This window comes from Vitis vinifera, chromosome 7, assembly GCF_030704535.1.
Source record: "Vitis vinifera cultivar Pinot Noir 40024 chromosome 7, ASM3070453v1".
Lineage (NCBI taxonomy): Eukaryota > Viridiplantae > Streptophyta > Magnoliopsida > Vitales > Vitaceae > Vitis > Vitis vinifera.
In genome coordinates, this window is record NC_081811.1 from 30,338,096 (window position 1) to 30,356,674 (window position 18,579).

The window sequence follows — 18,579 nt, forward strand, 5'->3', positions numbered from 1 at the left end:
TCTTCACTACAAAATATAAATAAATAAATTTAAGCTAAATTCCATTTTTGACTGATCTTTTATTTATATTTTTTTATGGTTAAAGTTTAAACTTTTTATTCGTCTTTTCTTGATTGCAAAAAAATAAAATAAAATAAAAACAAATAAATAAATTTAGGCTAAATTATATTTTTTTTTAACACATCTTTTATTTATATTTTATATGGTTGAAGTTTAAACTTTTTATTCGTCTTTTCTTCTTCACTCAAAAATAATAAGAAATAAATAAATTTTGGGTTAAATTCTATTTTTTATTTATATTTTTTATGGTTACAGCTGAAATGTTTTATTTGTTTTTTATTCTTTACTAAATAAATAAATAAATTTGGGTCAAATTCTATTTTTTAACATATCTTTTATTTATATTTTTTATAGTTAAAGTTTAAACTTTTTATTCGTCTTTTCTTCTTCATTGCAAAAAATAAATAACTAAATAAATAAATAAATTTGAGCCAAATTCCAATTTTTAACATGTCTTTTATTTATATTTTTTTATGGTTAAATAAACTGTTCCATCTCAATCTTTAAGCCATTTTACAATTAGTTTCTACATATTTAGAATTAAATAATTTACCTCTTAAAATTATTTAATAGTTTGACTTCACTTTAAAAAAAAATACTAATATAAAAACTCATGTGTGAAAATATAATAATCATTTAAAAAGTTTGAATATTAAGTGACAATATTTAATAATTTTGTGATAGATTATAAAATCTAGAACTTTATGAACAAAGTAAAAAGATCGAAAAGTTCAATGAAATAATAGTTTTTAAATAAATTTTTTTGTTTTATTTTTAATTCTTTTAAATGTTAAACCATTATAAACATGGTTCACACACCATGTGGACATAATTTATGAATGTGCATGAAATTTGCACCATTATAAAGGTGTTACACTAATTGTACAAAACAAATATACTAATTATACAAGGATCATACAGGGTTGTCATTTGTGGAGGATTTCAATCGATCTTTAAATACTTTTTTTTTTCACACACTGATACCATATATTCCTCAATCACTCACTTATGCCGTACACTTTATTTAACTCACACTTGATAATTCGAATATTTACCTCAATAATGATATTTGAAAAAAAAAATTGTTTTTATGTCTTCCACCATTTTTTGAACCAAACAATCGGAAACATGGTTCATACATCCTATGTCGACACATCATTTATATATGTGAATGGAATTTGCACAATTATACAAGGGCATTAACCTAATTGTATAAGATAAATGTACCGACTGTACAAAAGGTGTACAACGCTTCCTTTTGTGAATAATTCAAATTAATTTTGAACAACTTTTTTTTTTCTTATCCAAGGACTGCACACTCTCATGCCACACATTCCTCTATCATACATCCATCTCATATACTTTATTTAATACACATATAGTAATTCAAATGCTTACTACACTAATGATGTTTAAGGAAAAATTTTGCTTTGAAATTAGCATGTATAACAATGGAATCCCGTGAGGTAGTTGTGTGTTGTCATTTCAAATCAAAGTGTATATAGAAGAGTCATCAAGGAGTTGTCAACATATATGAATCTCACTAGGATATGGACAAAAGTGTTTTTTGTCACTATCAAAAAAGTAGTTTTCTCTTTTCACTTTGAAAGTGGCACATATAACAACCAATTCTATGTTGTCATATCTTTGAAGCTAAAATGAAATCAAGGTAGTAAATTATGAAGATTTATTAACCGCCTCCTACTCTAAGAGTTGTATATATAGACCTACAACCTTAGCTTGTACAATATATGCTTATAACAAGGGTTTAGTATATTACAAGATTTTTATTTTCCATCGTCAGATATAGTTACTAATAAGAAAATGGATTTTAGAAGAAATTGGATCCTTGTTGATGACCACTTACGTATTCCAAATAAGGCAAACTTCATTGATTGAGTATGCATAATGCATAGGGAGGGAGTTTATAGGGTGCACAAACAAAATGGATTAGTCATGGACTTACAATTGCTACATGCATAAGTTCTCCTCTTATATGCAATTCAAATGCATCATGAAGAAATGCATCCTTGAGAAGATGCATTATTTGAGATGCGATGAAAAAGTAATCAAATGGTGTGTTGTAGAACTCAAGAGCCATTGTTGCGTATTTGCATCCAATTTGCGCAAGACAATGGGCAAGATTTGTTAATTCAAGAATATGACAGTATTTTACGTATACTAGAGCACATGTTTGATTAGAAACAAGTTTTCTTAATAGTATTGGTGCAACTAACCGAGTGTCTAGCCTGTGGAACCAAAATACATTGTTAATTTGCACCTTATGAAAGAGTGAAGTTATTTCCTCTATTAGCTATTATTATCATTCAATCGTAATATAAATTACAATGTCCTTCCATTTTTGTAATCCATTGTTTTTGTTTGTATATCTCTATGTTCAAAGGCTCCATATTTAGAATTTTAAAAATTCCAATTCTAAATCAGTCGTGACATTATCCAACCATTTCATCTTACTCCACCACTTGAAATTGAAGTACAATCTATGGATAGCTGAGAATATTATTAATTTGATCTAATATAAATAATTCTATATTTTATAAATATGTTTTAAAGTTAATGTTTTTTAAATATAATAAAAAAATTTAGTTATAATAAATATATGATCTTATTGAATATTTTTAGTAATTCTTGGTTAATTGAACTTTAACTTTATCATATTTAATACATAAAACAAAAATAAAAATAAATGAAGTTAAATATAGAACAAAAAAAATCAATTTTTATAGTAATTATAAATACAATATTAAACTAATTTATACTAAAATTATTTTTAATATATAATTATATGGCATTGATGTTATACCTCTTGAAGGTTTTATGATATGTTGATAAGTTCATCTTCCATCTATATGTACACTATTTTAAAAAATTTATTTTAGTCATATTAATTCTATGTAAGTTATGTTATGACTAATCCAAACCAACTAATTTTTTTTATAAAAATCATTTATTTATTCCACTCGAGTAACCTATGAACCTTATTTGAAATTGGGTTGAGAATCTCCAACTGAAAGCGAGGTTGAGTTGGGTTTGAATCGACTTTGGACCCATACAATTTACATTCAAGAATATTTATGATTATTTATATAAATCTACTTCACCTTATTATTAATTCCCCTTCCTTCAAAATTTTTATAAAGACAAAATTAAAAATAAAATGATAAAAAATGTAAATACATGAAGTTAAAAATACAAATGCACTTTCATTTTTGAATTATTTGTCCTATTGAATTTCCTACTTTTGAAAATTTTAATTTCACATTTTTGCATGATTTTTTTATCTTATTTATTTATATAATTTATTAATTTAAGATATTTAATTTATTGATAAATTAAATATTAATTTATTAGTATTTTTACATATTTATAAATTAATTTATTAAATATTAATTAAAAGTTTAACAGTGAAACCACATTTGAAAATTAAAACTTTGTTAAAAAATAAAGTCACATTTGAAACTTTGTAATACTCTGCGCGGAAACGTGTGATGAAGACATGAAATGCCACGCCCACCGCTCAACGTCTCTCTCTTCTTCCTAACCGTCACTCCGTATTTCTCGAATCCCAAAACCCAAATGTTTAAATTACCCAGTCATTCCTCCTCCTCCTCCTCCTCACCAATTTTTTCTGAGCCTGTTGCAATAACCTCCAAATATTTTTTGTGGTCAACACTGAAGAGGTTATATTCAATTGTTGCTTCTCTTTCCAATCATGAAAGAATTCCACGAATATATTTCTCATGATTCATTGATGTGAATACATAAATCATAATTTATCTTCAAATTTTCATATTCTTTCATGTAAATAGATATCTCTGAATGCAAACACCTCTCAATCTCAATCCTATAATGCCGCCTTCCGCAGCAGGCTCCTTCCGATCCCATTCCACCAAGCATCGCCACAACTTCCGCCTCTCTTCCCCTCGCTCTGAATCCCCCTCCCCCAATCACCGCAGGCATATTCGCCGATCGGCCTCGTCGCTCCAGCCGCAGATGTCGGTGATGATCAACGACATTGTGGGCAAGGGAATCTCTGGGATTTTGTACAAATGGGTGAACTACGGCAGAGGGTGGCGCCGGCGTTGGTTCGTTTTGCAGGACGGTGTTATGTCGTATTATAAGCTTCACGGCCGTGATAAGATCACAGTCAATCAGGACACGGAGAGGGGATCCAAGGTGATCGGAGAAGCGTCGTTCCGGAGGGTATGTAGTCGGGAAATTAGGCACTCGCAACCTCGGTGCAAGCCTTTCGGGGAAATCCACCTCAAGGTATTCAATTCTGGTTCATTTGTGATTCAAATTTGAGTTTTTGTAATGATTTTATGATTGTGATTTTGAAATGTATCAGGGTTCGTTGGTGATTCAAATTTGATTTTCTGTGATTATTTTATGATTTCGATTCCTAATTGTATTAGAAATTTTTGTTTTTGTGCTTTCAAGAATATGTTGATTGATTTTAATTCAAGAATATGTTTTCAGTCTTTTCCTATAATTGATTGCCATTTTCTAAATGTATTGTACATTTTATTGTGATTGTGATTTGTAAATGTGTTGTTGATTTCTTTGAATTTTAATTTCTGTAATGATTTTATTGATTGAGATTAAAGAAAAGATTGTAGGTTTCTTCTTGACAAACCATGTGATTTGAGAATGTATTGTATGTATATTCAAATGTTAATTTGTGCACTGTTTTATTTGACAGAATTTCGAATACAATATTGGTTTCTCCACTATGATACAGAAATTGAAGAAGTGGGTGTTATTGATTGCATTTTGCAAATGTTTCACAGGTTTCTTCTATACGGGAGAGCAGAACAGATGACAGGAGGTTTTCAATATTTACTGGCACAAAGAGGCTGCATTTAAGGGCAGAAACTCGGGAGGATCGGATGTTATGGATGGAGGCATTGCGGGCCATGAAGGAGCTGTTCCCTCGTGTGTCAAACAATGAGCTTATGGCTCCTTCTGAAAATGTTGTTGTCTCGACTGAGAAGCTGAGGCAACGGTTGTCAGAGGAGGGCATTTCCGAGTCTGCAATTCAGGACAGTGAGCAGATCATGAAGAGCGAGTTTACCAAGATGCATAGCCAACTTATGGTTCTCAAGCAAAGGCAGGTGATCCTTGTTGATGCATTGAGGCACTTAGAGGTAATTCAAATAGAACTCCGCGATAACTGTGCATATCATTTGCAATGAGTCTTTATTGATATTTTTTCTGTAGGAAATAGTCTTTATTTTATTATATTCATTTATCCGACTCAATAGATACATTTTTGTCTTTGATGGAGGAGAATCAATTATTGCATATTTTTGGTTTTTTGAATTGTATATTCTACAATGAGATTTCTTGTTTGGACTCGCTATTAGTCCTGGGTATTCAAGTATATACTAGTTTGCTTTAGGAATTATTTTTCAGGGTTTATTTGAAAATAGGGATTGTTTAGGTATGTGTTATTCCACAAATGTGCATCCATATTTGAAAATAAACACATGTATTAATTTTTTTAAAATTAAACCTGAACCTATGTTTTGTCTTTATGATAAGATAAATGATATCGCTGCTTCATACTTGTATCTCTAAACTATGAGCTCATGGTTATGAGTGGAATTTCTTTTGAATTAATAATAAATTTTGTGTTCAGGTTATAAATTTGTTGGATAAACACTTGGACCTACAAGTTACTGTCTTGTCTTTTATGTAGGTAGTGATATGTTATATCTACATAAGATTTAGTAACTGTGTCCACTTAGCTTTTTACATGACTTGGCTTTTCAAAATAGTGATAATATTTATTGAAATTGAAGTCAAATTATTTCTTAGATAACAACATAATGTATTTAGATATCCTCAAATTTGGAAATTTCCATATTAGGTGATTTATGTCTCCATAAATTGAGTTCTAGAACATCTCCAAATTTCAATCCCTAGTGATGACCTTCATTGAATATATTTTCCTGTACTTCTATTTGGAAATATTTGAAGTTTTATCATGCATTCTATCTTATTATTACTCATAAGATATCTGATCTGGATATTTGTTTGGGATGTTGACTAAAACCTATATTTCATCTTCTAGGCAGAAAAAGTGGACTTGGAAAACACACTTGTTGATGAGAGCCAAAGACAATCTAAGGCGCAAGAGGCTTCTTCAACTGCTAGGCAACACCAAGATGATGGTACCATGATTTAACTTCGTTTTCTATTTTTATTTCAATAAATATTTCTTTTGTTGTCGTTGTTGTTGTTGTTATTGTTATTATTCTTGCTGTTGCTATTATTATTGTTATCATTGAAATGTATTTCAGAAGGAAGTGCAAGTGACTCTGATGTCGACAATGATGGACATGATGCTGCAGAGGAAGACACAGATGATGATGATGATGATGAGTTCTTTGATACTCAGGATTTCCTCTCATCAAGTTCCTTAAAATGCAGAGGATCTGATTTTCGGAGATTGTCATTTGATACTGATGACCAAGAACCTCTCAATTCTATGGATGATATTGATTCTTCCACTAGATCTAATGGAACTAATTATCCTCATGTTAGGCGCCGAAATAAATTGCCTGATGCAGTTGAAAAAGAGAAAGGAGTCAGTCTCTGGTCAATAATCAAAGATAACATTGGCAAGGATCTCACCAAAGTTTGTCTTCCAGTTTACTTCAATGAGCCCATCTCTTCCCTACAAAAATGTTTTGAAGATCTGGAATACTCATACCTTCTCGATCAAGCGTATGAATGCGGTAAAATGGTAATTTTCACATAGTATATAAGGATTCATCTTCATCTTTTTCTGCAAGTAGGTTTGCTTGCTACTAGAGCAAGAGCATTCTTTATAATATTATTTCTTATCAAATTCAAATTTCCTGATAACATATTTTTTCTTCTTGGTTGTGTTATATCATAGCTATGGAAGTTTTCTTGACAATTTATTTTTAAGCAGTAAGCAAAGTCACTAGCACATGCCAGAGGGGAGTCCAAGTATTCACATTGCATACAGAAAACACCCAAGAACAAGAAAAGAAGAATGAATTATAAAAAACACCACTCACCTAAGATTCAACCACAAGATGGCCATCACCAAAGTCCTACAAAGATAATGAGTAACTCCTTGTTGCCCAATAGACCATCATGCTCAAGCTCCTCTGTTTCAGCTTCTTGACAGATATCTTTTTGCCTTCAACAGTTATAATCCTTTCCCTCCAAATACCCCACATAATCATTGTGGAACCATTCTACTCTCCTCCTTCCTCTCCCCACAGGAAAATTTTTGCTGTCAACATGCAAAGATTTTTCACAATGACCTCAGCATCACTGATGATCTCAAAACAGAGAAAACACCAAAGATCATGACTTGAACGCTAAGCCCATAATCACAAACAAATGGTGACCATTTCTGCATCACAGTTCCAAAAGCAATGCCTTTTAGAAAAACTTTTGCCTCAGATTATTGTCTGATCACTTAAAACACTTTCCTTAGCAGCAAACGATTCAATGAAAGATTACCTTCAACTTGCTTGGGTTTTCCAAACCTCCTCCCATGGGGCCCATCCCATCCATTACCTCCCCCCAAAAGAACACAATAATAAGATTTAACCAATGAAGTGCCTTTGCTGCCTTCCACCTTCTTTAAATCTTCCTCTTTTCATTGCTTTTCTATCTCCTTGAAGCATCTTGAAGAGGTGTTAGATTTCCTCCACCACTTCCCAATCCTGGAAAGTCCTAATGAATTTTTGATTGTTCACTCAAACCAGTTTCCACGTCATATGTCCAGCCAAAAATGGAATATTCACCTCATCTCTCCGCAAACCTGCATAACCCTCCCAACATTTCTTACTGCTGAAGGTTATATTTGTTACCCAAGATCTTAAATTTTAATGTTGATGGAGATATTGAGGTTTAGGGTTTGCCTCCCCTTGATTTGGATTGTGTGGTGGGAAAAATATGGTAGAAACTTTGAGGATAAGTGGAGAACTTTTGAAACTCTTTGGGACCTAATTCATTTCTATTCCTCTTTATGGACATCTTGTACCATTGCTTTTAAAAGGCATTCCTCTCAATGTTGCTCAACTCGATTGGAACTCGGTGTGTAGAACAAAAGGGTATGGATTGCAAGGAGAGGGGCATTTATTAGTCTCTATTGGTTGGAGATGAGCTGAACCCTATTGACTGATGAGATGCTTTATTTGCATATTCTCATGCGGTAGAATTTGGATGCAGAGGTCTCCTTAGTATAATGGAGGAGTTCAATCCCGTTTTGTATTTTTGGGTAGGATTCCTCATCCTTCTAATGTACTTACTATCATATATAATACATATTTTGTTTATGATATGTGTGTGTATTTGAGGGTCTAGAAACATGGAGATATACACAATTTATCAATTTTGGTTTTAGTTTTGAGGTAATGACCGAAAGTAATACCAAACTTGGAAATACCAAATGAAATTTTGAGAGAAGTATTAGCAGTAGTGCATCATTTAGAATCAAAACATCTATGCTAATTGAGAAATCCAACAAAAATTGTGATGTCTGAAAGACTTAAAATACCAAAAGTAATCTTATAGAAAGCCAACACAAACTTGATGTCTCAAAGACCCAATACCAAAAGTTATCTTATAGAAAGGCAATTAGGTGCAGTCTTCCTACAGGTGAATGGCGATGCAAAAAATTTTAGACTTCCAACTGTCTTCTTACTTTTTCACATCTTCTGAACTCCAATTCCAAATTTTTGAAAGGCCAAAATTAATCCTGTTACCAATTGTAGTCTTCCTAAACATCTAAAATTCCAAAGGTAATCGACAAAAAATTTAGGCCCCGTTTGGTAACTATTTTCAAAAATAGTTCTAAAAACAGTTTTTGCAAATTGTTCTTTGATGTTTTGTAAAACAAAAGTCTGTTTGGGAACATGAAATGTTTTTAACATGTTTTTAATATTTTTAGGTATGTTTTAAAAATAAATTTTATATGTAGTGCTTTATTTTTAATCATTTGACATATTTGTATAATTATTTTTTAAAATAACTCTCTAAAAAAAAGTGAAAATAAATAAAGATGTTCTTTGAAAACATCATGTTTTCTATTTTTAATAATAGAAAATAGAAAATAGTTGTCAAATGTATTTTTCCTTTTTTTGTTTTGGAGAACAGAAAACTGTTTTTGAAAACAGTTGCCAAACAAACCCTTAAACTTCCATTTGTCCTCCCATGTTTTCAAATCTTCTTAACTCCCCAAATCCAAATTTAAAAAATTTCAGAGTTCCAACTACCTACAAGTGTTTCCACATTCTTGGGATTTCAATTCCATATTCAAAGAAATTCAATTGGTAAATTTGTCATCCATTTCTATCATGTTTGTTGAACTCCAACTCCAAATCTAATACTTATTCTTTGAAAAGAACCTTAGTTTTTGTTTTTTTTCAAAAAATATCCTAGAAGATTGCACGTATGCTTATAAATTTTGGACAATTGATTTTTGTTTTTTTTTTTTTTTTTTTTTTTTTTTTGAGCATTCTATGAATTTTGTTGCAGATTCATATGGCTGCTTACAAAATCTTCCGAAGAGGAGAATATTCCTATTTGCTTTTCATTTTCAAATCAATATGAGGTATGAGGTGCTTCCCCTTTTACTTTAGGTTTCAGTTAGTCTTCTTCAAATTGTCTTTACTTGATTAGGTCTTCCTTCATCTTCTTGAGACTCATTGTAAAGCTCATAGTATCATTCTTTGCTTGAGAAAAATTGGAACTGAAAATGTTGGTGGCTTTGAAATTTTCTAAGCAAGAAAATGGTTCTTAATGGTAAGTGAGAACTTCATCTTACAAGTGGTAAATGTGTCTTCTTTTCCAATTGACTGTATATAAAGACTCAAAGTAAAACTCTTAGCTCAAGAGACCTAGCTCAAGTGGTAAGGAGTTGGGTTGGGGTTTTGGGTGGTTCAAGGTTTGAGTCCAACTGGGACCAAAAAAACATAAAAATAAAAATTACCTATCAAAAAATAATAACTATAATAATAAAATAAAAGCAAACCACTCTTGTAAAGTCCATTGTATTATTTTATGAAAGCATCCTCACAAAATACTTTATTTTTTTATGATGCATCTCTCTTGTATCATTCAAATAATTAATTGTTACATAATCGATTTAACTTTAATTTCCCATGAAGATTTGTTATGGACAAAAAGATATGCAAAATGGTGAACATGGTGTGTATAATTTTATATTTTATCCTTCTAAATTAGTTTAATTATAAAATTTTATAGAATAAATCTAAAACATAACCACGACCTTCTCCTTCCTCCCTACCCCATGAAACGTTTTTTATTGCCCAAGGAAATATTGAAGGAAGTCACTATATATGGTTGAGAGATGAGCTCTCTTTCGACCAAAACTTTGAAAACCTACCTATAAGGTTGTCCCAATGGTGTAAAATTCCTAGGAGGCCTTATACATTGCCCAGGTGATGAGACAGTTGGCTTTCTGAGTAACAGGAGGAAGACTTTGATTGGAAACCAAGGGGGCATATGAAGTTACTGACAGAAAAGGTTAGGAAAAGGAAAAACGTGAAAGGATATCAATGCTAATATGAGCCTAAATAAGAAATCCTCTTAAAAGTAAATAACTAAATATTAGAGTGGGAAGAATGAGAAGGCCATTTTTTGGGGGAAGCCATGAGATAGAGATTGTTTTTGAGACACCATAGAGGAGTGAAACAGTTTGGTAGAGATGCAAGAGAGAAGCAATTTTGTTATTTTTGATTTTAGATTAGTAAGAATTTGGTAGCAACAAAGAAGTTAAGAGGAATTATCAGCACAGTGTCAGTTTTTACTTACTACAGTCAATTTATCAACTTATCTCTAAAATATTTCATGATTAATAAGTTGGAGGGAGAGTGAGGTGGTTAAGAAATTAAGAAACACTAAATATTGTTAGAGACCTAGGGACAAAGAGGGGGAAAGTCTTTAAAGAGATGTTAGAATAATGATTTATCTGATTTAGTAGCTTAAAAATGACAACTTTGACTCATTTTTCTTTTAAAATCATTATCAGGAGTAATTTCAAAAGTTATGAGGCTTTTCAGTAAGGACATTGTGAGAAATTATGAGAGAGATCATAACCGCTACTAGTAAGGAAGATTTAATTAATATGTTATGTAATAATAAATAAATTGGGACGAAGTGATGATGGAGAGATGAACAAGGGATAGAAATTGTCTGATAAGATGGTTGTGAAGATTCCCAAGGTTAATAAAATGATACTATGTTTTTAGCAGAGAGCTATATTGTAAAAGGACAAGATCTTTTTTCTTTTTTTTGGTTTATTGGGAAAGTATACTTGGTTACCACTTACCATCAAGAACCATTTTTCTTGGTTGGTTAATCTCAAAGCATAAACTTATTTAGTGTTTATTTTTTGACACTTTAAAAGCAAACATGATACTGTGAGCTAGAACAAACACAGAAAATTTGAAGAAAATGAAGTGATGCCCTAGTCAAACATAGGCAATTTGAAGAAGATGAAATGAAAATCCCTAATCAGTAAAAGGGGAAGTATCTTGTACAATTTATTAATTCATAAGTGCAAAGTAGATAGAGATTTAAATTTATAAGTTTTTAATATTGTCTTTATGTCATTTTTGTTTCTAAAAAAAAATGAAATTGATGGTGAGAGGAAGATTTATGGTTTGAGATTGACCAATTTTCAAGGTCTGTACATTTTTTATATTTAACTAAATAAATATTCTTCTTTACATTAAATCAAAGTTAAAGTGGACATTGTCTTATTTGCCATTTCCATGCTTATATAAAGTTATAAACTTTGAGATGGGAAGGCATTTATGGATTACCTATGGCAGGGAGAGGGTACTTATATGGATTTCATTTTCACTTTATCAAAGCAAATTTTCTGTTCTATATTATATTTGACATTTGCGAATACATTTTTCTAGTAATGGCATCAAACACATGTTGCATTGCTCACGGATCACATGTGTTGATCCTTTAAGTATTTTGTCATTCAACATCAAAATATCTTATCTCTGTGTTATAATAAATCTACTTCACCAAATTAGTTAAAGTAAGTTACTATATTTCAATAAGATTATATCCAATAATAAATGCTGTCAAGTTCTGGTTAGTGTGTGTGTCGTCTTTTTAATGTAATACCAATAATTGGATATTGTTAATCTAGATGTTCTCAGGAATATGGATCAAGATGTCATTGAGAATGGTTTGTCATAATTTCTCTTTCTTTTTTTTTTTTTTCCTTTTGTTCTGTGTGTGTGTGTGTGTGTGTTTGGGATTCAAACTTTGAAATACCCAAATGGGCTTTGTACTTGTGCAGATAATCATGTGCATAGTTATCAAGCTTGTTTGAATATAATACCATTTCATTAACTTACATTTTTCATTTAAACTCGACTCTTTCTCACAGTTGTTTGGTGGGTTTAAGATCAACCTTGTATGTATAACTGGTGGTATTTTTCACTCTTCAAAGGAAATAAATAGTGGGAAATTTTATTGCAGAAGTAATGGAAATTGCAAAATAATACCTCTAATAATACAAGAAAAGGAATCTTATAAAACAAAAGTCTACAAGAAAAGGAAAAAGGCCCCTTTTTCCGGTGTATCCACTTCACTACTGGTGCTAGTCAGTATAGATAGTTTTTTTTATTACTATGTGGATACCTTATGGAATAAATAATGTTGGCATATGCTGCATCTGTCCTTGACCAAAACCTCTTTTTCATCCTCAATCTAATTATTAATTGACTTTAATGTTGAGATATGGAAATAAATGATTGGAGGATTTCAGTCCGTTTGGATTGGAAAGCAATTCTGCTTGCCTTTTCAGTTATGTTAAATTCTGTTCCCCCTGTTAAAGAATCTTGAATTACTATTTTTGCTTAAATAAAACCTCCAAGTTTTGGGAGTATATAGGAAAAAAAAAAATCATGTTTTTTCCTTTTTCTTTTGGGAATATCTAAGTACTTCGCAAGGCAAAACCTGATCGAAGATATGCAGGTCACTCCATTTTTGTATTAGAAATCTGGTAGCAGTTGGTGGCATGCAATCATCCTTATTTTGAGGAACCGGCTTCTTGTTCCTTGTAGCAGGAGACAAGATGTATGCTGGCTTTGTTTAGACATATCTTGGACTAGAAAATGCAAGCAGCAAGCTGGTGCAAGAGACCTCCTGTTCAAGTTTCCTTTGATTCACCAATGCTAACTGATCCCCTATTCTATGCAATGCATTTTTTTTAAATAGTATTATTTATCAAACTCTATGAAAAACTTGGGTAAATGATGTTCAATTAAATAAGAAACTTAATGTAGAAATCTGAGGATGCTAAAATGAATGAGCTTGAGGGAAACTACAGATTTAGTAAATTTGTTTTTTTCTTTCCTCATAATTTAGAAACATAGGCTGCAATGTTTTATGTGTCATTTCATTTTGTACTTGACATTTCTGTTCTAGTTATGATTTTGTATTTTGTTCAAATTTCATATGATTATAAATATGCTTGGAATTTGTTTCACTTTGAAGTGTCAAGTTTTAAGTTATTTAGTTACCTACAATTAATTCCAAAGTTGAGTATTCATCTTTTCTGATTTTTTACAAACCTTCTCTGTAAAACTTTGTAGGGTAATAGCCTTCTGAGGATCCTAAATGTAGCAGCATTTGCTGTATCTGGCTATGCTTGTACTGATGGTAGAAATTGTAAGCCATTTAATCCATTATTGGGGGAGACATATGAGGCTGATTACCCAGATATGGGCCTGCGTTTTATCTCAGAGAAGGTATCACTTATATTATTAGAAGCTTCTTGAAAACATATTTCTTTCATTTTTGTCCAACTTTGTGGAACAATTTTTTCTGTGTGCTTATTTTCTTAGAATTCACCTTGATCTTATAGTTATCATGACTCTATAAATAACACAGACTGCATTTTCACCTGTTGCCTATCTGGTATGATCTCATTTATGTTGAGTTAATAATTTGTTTTACTATATTGAGGTTGTATTTGGAAAAAGTTATGAATTAAGTTCTGTTAGATAAAATGTCTGATCACAGAATGAACTACAGATATGACATTTGACATGCACATAGGAGAATTCAATCTGGTGACATTACCCAATTGTCCTTGTGTAAATAAATATTGCCTACATACACACCATATGCAAAAATAGGGAGACAAGTTTGGAATGTTTGGAAAAATTGTATGAGTAATTATCTTTCAAATATTGAAGATATTGAACAGAATTAACAAGTGGTTGTAATACTTTAGTCTGTTTTAAATGCAATCGTGGAAGCCTTAAAGCCTTTTGTGGTCTCTATTAGTATTAACTTCTTTACCATGGGTCAAATCATTATTGCTGGCACCAAAAATTTGTGGAGCATTTTGTTCTGGAGATATCGGACTCTTATCTCACCTAATAGAGGGGTATGATGCTTGGTCTAGTGAAATCTCTTCCCATATAGCATTTTTTAATTTTTTTTCCCCTTTGTTTTTGGGTAACTGAAACTAGTGGTTGGCTCCCTTTTTTTTAATATATATATATGCTCCATATTATTTTATTGGTAATACTGGTTAAATAATTACACTTCGGTTATCTTGATATAGGTTAGTCACCACCCTATGATTGTTGCATGCCATTGTGAGGGTCATGGTTGGAAACTATGGGGAGACAGCAACCTAAAAAGTAAATTCTGGGGCCGTTCTATTCAGCTTGATCCTGTAGGTCTTTTGACTTTGGAGTTTGATGATGGAGAAGTTTTTCAGTATAGGAAGGTATGTTTATGACAACAGAAGAACTTCCATTCTTTGTAACATTCCTGCTTAATAGTGAACACTCTAATATCAGGTAACGACATCCATCTACAACCTGATTTTAGGGAAACTCTACTGTGAACATTATGGCACAATGCATATACGAGGAAATCGTGACTACTCTTGTAAGATAAAATTCAAGGAGCAGTCTATTGTTGATCGAAATCCTCATCAGGTGCCCTTTCTTATTCTCATTCTTTTTAGGAAAAATTAAATATTCTTCATGCAGCAAATTCCTCGTCTATCAACATTTGAAAATAATTCTTTTATGCTACATTTATCTTAATAATTTAAGTTGCTATTCAAATGGGTAAACATTAAGGTCAATGGCTGGACACTCTTTGCCATTAATATTTTTTTTCTGCTTTTGCTATATATTTACCAATCTGTTATGTGATTTTTTTCGGCAAGTTTAAGAAGGGGTTTCATTCTTGTGATGCATGTTGATAGAAATACTTTGTACAATGCACACTTGGGGAAAAAATAAAATAGCATAAGACATGATTATGTAATATGTCTTACCTTACATAGTTGCAAATCTAAAATTGCCATTATTAGGCCTTAGAAGCTAGTGCTGTCTAAAGGCTACCAACTTCATACATAAGCTAATAATTTTGCAGTGTTTCCTAATTTGAAGCAGGACGTAAGCATTAAGATTGTCAATGATCGCCTTATTGTACTAAGGCTTTACCCTTTTTTCTAACCTCAAGGCTCTACTCAGAGTGTTTGCTGGAAAAGAGCTGGGTTTTCTAGATTTTCAACCTTTTCTCTCGAACAAGAGAGGCAGAATCAGTCCTGGAAGCCCTAGTTTTGAGCTGATATTTTTGTTTAAATGTAGTGAGAAAATAAAAGCATTATCAACAGCTAATGCCATACACCTGTGATTTCCACAGAGATGGTGGAAAGTGAGGGGTCAAGGTTGAACACTATGCTGCTTGTCAACTCTTCACTTTTTTCATTTGCCTGTTAACCAAGTGGCAGCCCTAATTTTTAGAGGAGTCTTAGAGCTTGTTTGGTAGAGATTCTAGGAAATGTTTCTAGCCTTTCTAGAACTTGAAAACATTTCTTTTGATGAAAATTTTCAAGTACTAGAAAGTTTAGAAGCCTTCCTAAAATCACTGCAAAACGGATTCTTAGTCTTCCAAAGGGGTTTGGGTTGGAGACAAAGACCAAAACTCTTTCATCATGAATGCAGGTGATTAATAAACATGCATTGAGGAGAGTTGGGAGAATCCTCCCAAGGGGATTATGAGTAAATTTTAAAAAAAAAAAACCAAACAAACAAACAAATGAGCATGTTAGAAATTGATGTCTCAAATTGATGAAAGACTTAAGAGAAAATAAGCGAGGCAAGCAGGTGGGCAGCCACGCTTGAGATCCTCCCACAGTTCAATTCTCAATCCATCACCAACAATGCATCAACTTTGGCAAATCAGGGATGACTTTCCATGGGCCATTATGTGACTTCCTCACCATGGAATTGGCATCCAATTGATAATGGCATGACTAACAGGTTATCTTAATTCATAAGGAAATGTCGTAATCACCTCACAATACAAATAAAGATGAATAGTAACGAGCAATAACCTATTCTAGCCTTGGCCTTAAAAAGTCATGAGTCATGAGCACTGTGTCTTGTGCATGAATTGTGGAGAAAGAGACTTCATCTAATGAAATAGCTTGGGTTTGTATCTCACTGCCACTTATTCTAGCCGTCTCATGAATGCTACCTGTTGTCTCTCATATCCCTTGTTCTTATGCTCAGGCTTCCTGTGTGTTATACAGGTTGTTTTAACATCCGTTGGAATTATCGTTGCATAAATTTTACTCTGCAAGCATGTAATGGAACTCTTGTAACCCGAGTCAGTATTATTGCAGGTACAAGGCATAGTTCAAGACAGGAAAGGGAAAACAGTAGCAACATTGTTCGGGAAGTGGGATGAGAGCATGCATTATATGAATGGAGACTGTTCTGGGAAAGGAAAAGGATCAGATCCATCATCAGAGGCACAATTGCTTTGGAAACGGAGCAAACCATCCAAATTCCAAACTAAATATAACTTTTCAAGTTTTTCTATGACCCTAAACGAGCTCACCCCAGGACTTGAGGTATGTTTCTTACTCATCTGCATTGGTGTGGAAGTGTAAGTGGAAGCCTTCCTTCCATGTTCAGTTTGCATAAAAACTTTGAAACACAGGAAAAGCTGCCGCCAACAGACTCAAGGCTCAGACCTGATCAGAGATGTTTAGAGAACGGGCAATATGAAATGGCCAATTCAGAGAAGTTGAGGCTGGAGCAGAGGCAGCGTCAGGTGATACGCTTTACACAAAAACGCTTGCCTTTTACTTTCCATTTTTATTTTTGCTTATACTCATGTGAACCTGCATCTGCATTGTGATCATACATACCATTCATGATAAAAGCAGTGGATACCAATACACAATATTGTCATTGTAATGCAGGCCAGCAAGATGCAGGAGAGAGGTTGGAAGCCGAGATGGTTTGCGAAGGAGAAAGGTGAGAATGCATACCGCTATGTTGGCGGTTATTGGGAGACCAGGGAAGCTGGGAAGTGGGAATCATGTCCTGATATCTTTGGCCAAGTTCACAAGGATCATACTTTGGACTCATAAAATGCTGAAGAGCCCCTCCATTCTTTTATTATTATCACTATTAGTATTATTTTTGTCAAGTTGTGTCCATTCTTTTTCCCAAATATATACCACAAAATTGTCCCCCATGCTTGTATTTTTAGCCAATTGAGATACCACAGGAAATGCATTGAAAAACTATTAATAAGTTGCACTTTTTTTTTTCCGTCTTCTATTACAATTTGGTTCATCAAATTAGCCATTTGCAATGTACAGTTCCTTTTGTGCCCAAACTCTCAGAGTTCGGTTTGGGCCTCGGTTCACACAAAAAAATAGTTTCATTTGCTTGTAAGAGTGGTGTTATTTTTTGGTTGAATATAAAAGGTCAAAATATTTGGTTTTTTTTATTTAGTTAAAAGTAACACCCGTTGATATCAACCAACATAGTTAAAGTGAACTTGTTATCAATAGGTTTAGTTTAGTTATGTTATTAATATCAACAACTTACTTTTAGCTAAACTATAAAAACAAAATATTTTAATTTTTTTATGCAGCAAAAAAACACACTTTAGATCTTATTTGTTTGTAATTTGATCTAATTTGTTTCTATCTAAATCTCTTTCTTTTCTTTTCTTTTTTTCATATTTTATAATTTATCAATAACTCACATTGAAATTTTAGTTCTATAGGTATCACTTCAATACCTTATTTTTTACAAAAAGGTTAGCTTAAGCGTATAGATTATTTATTATTCAAAAATTCATTTTAATTAAACAGGAATTTTAACTTGAAGGTTTTAATTAGGCTTTAGAAACCCATGATGTAAATCTTGTGTTCCAATTAAGGAAATTGTATCTACAATTGAATTTAACTTGGTTGTTTTAACACAATTATGATCATTTTTTCTCCAATACAAATCAAGATCCTTGTGGTATCCTTATGAAAACATACCCACCTACCACCCAAAAAAAAAAATGAATTTGTTTAGTAAAAGGGACTTGACTAATCACTTATAGATAAATATGGTTGGTGAATTTTAAAATTTTATAACTTTTGTTCTATATTTATCCATTTCTAAAATA

General features: G+C 32.1%; 1 protein-coding gene across 2 annotated transcripts; it reads left to right on the forward strand.

The window, feature by feature from the left end:
• The first annotated feature begins 3,563 nt into the window (after positions 1-3,563).
• Positions 3,564-17,730, forward strand: LOC100249278 (oxysterol-binding protein-related protein 1C). Of its 2 annotated transcripts, none has more exons than XM_002272541.4 (10): positions 3,564-4,350; positions 4,872-5,228; positions 6,158-6,257; positions 6,387-6,832; positions 13,719-13,874; positions 14,699-14,866; positions 14,940-15,080; positions 16,784-17,014; positions 17,104-17,217; positions 17,369-17,730. In XM_002272541.4, exons 1-10 carry the CDS (start codon positions 3,901-3,903, stop codon positions 17,537-17,539), a joined length of 2,334 nt encoding a protein of 777 aa, XP_002272577.2. In that variant the 5' UTR covers positions 3,564-3,900; the 3' UTR covers positions 17,540-17,730. The 2 variants fall into 2 exon arrangements, with proteins under 2 accessions (XP_002272577.2, XP_019076421.1); XM_019220876.2 differs by having other exon boundaries at positions 6,390-6,832.
• Positions 17,731-18,579: the final 849 nt, after the last annotated feature.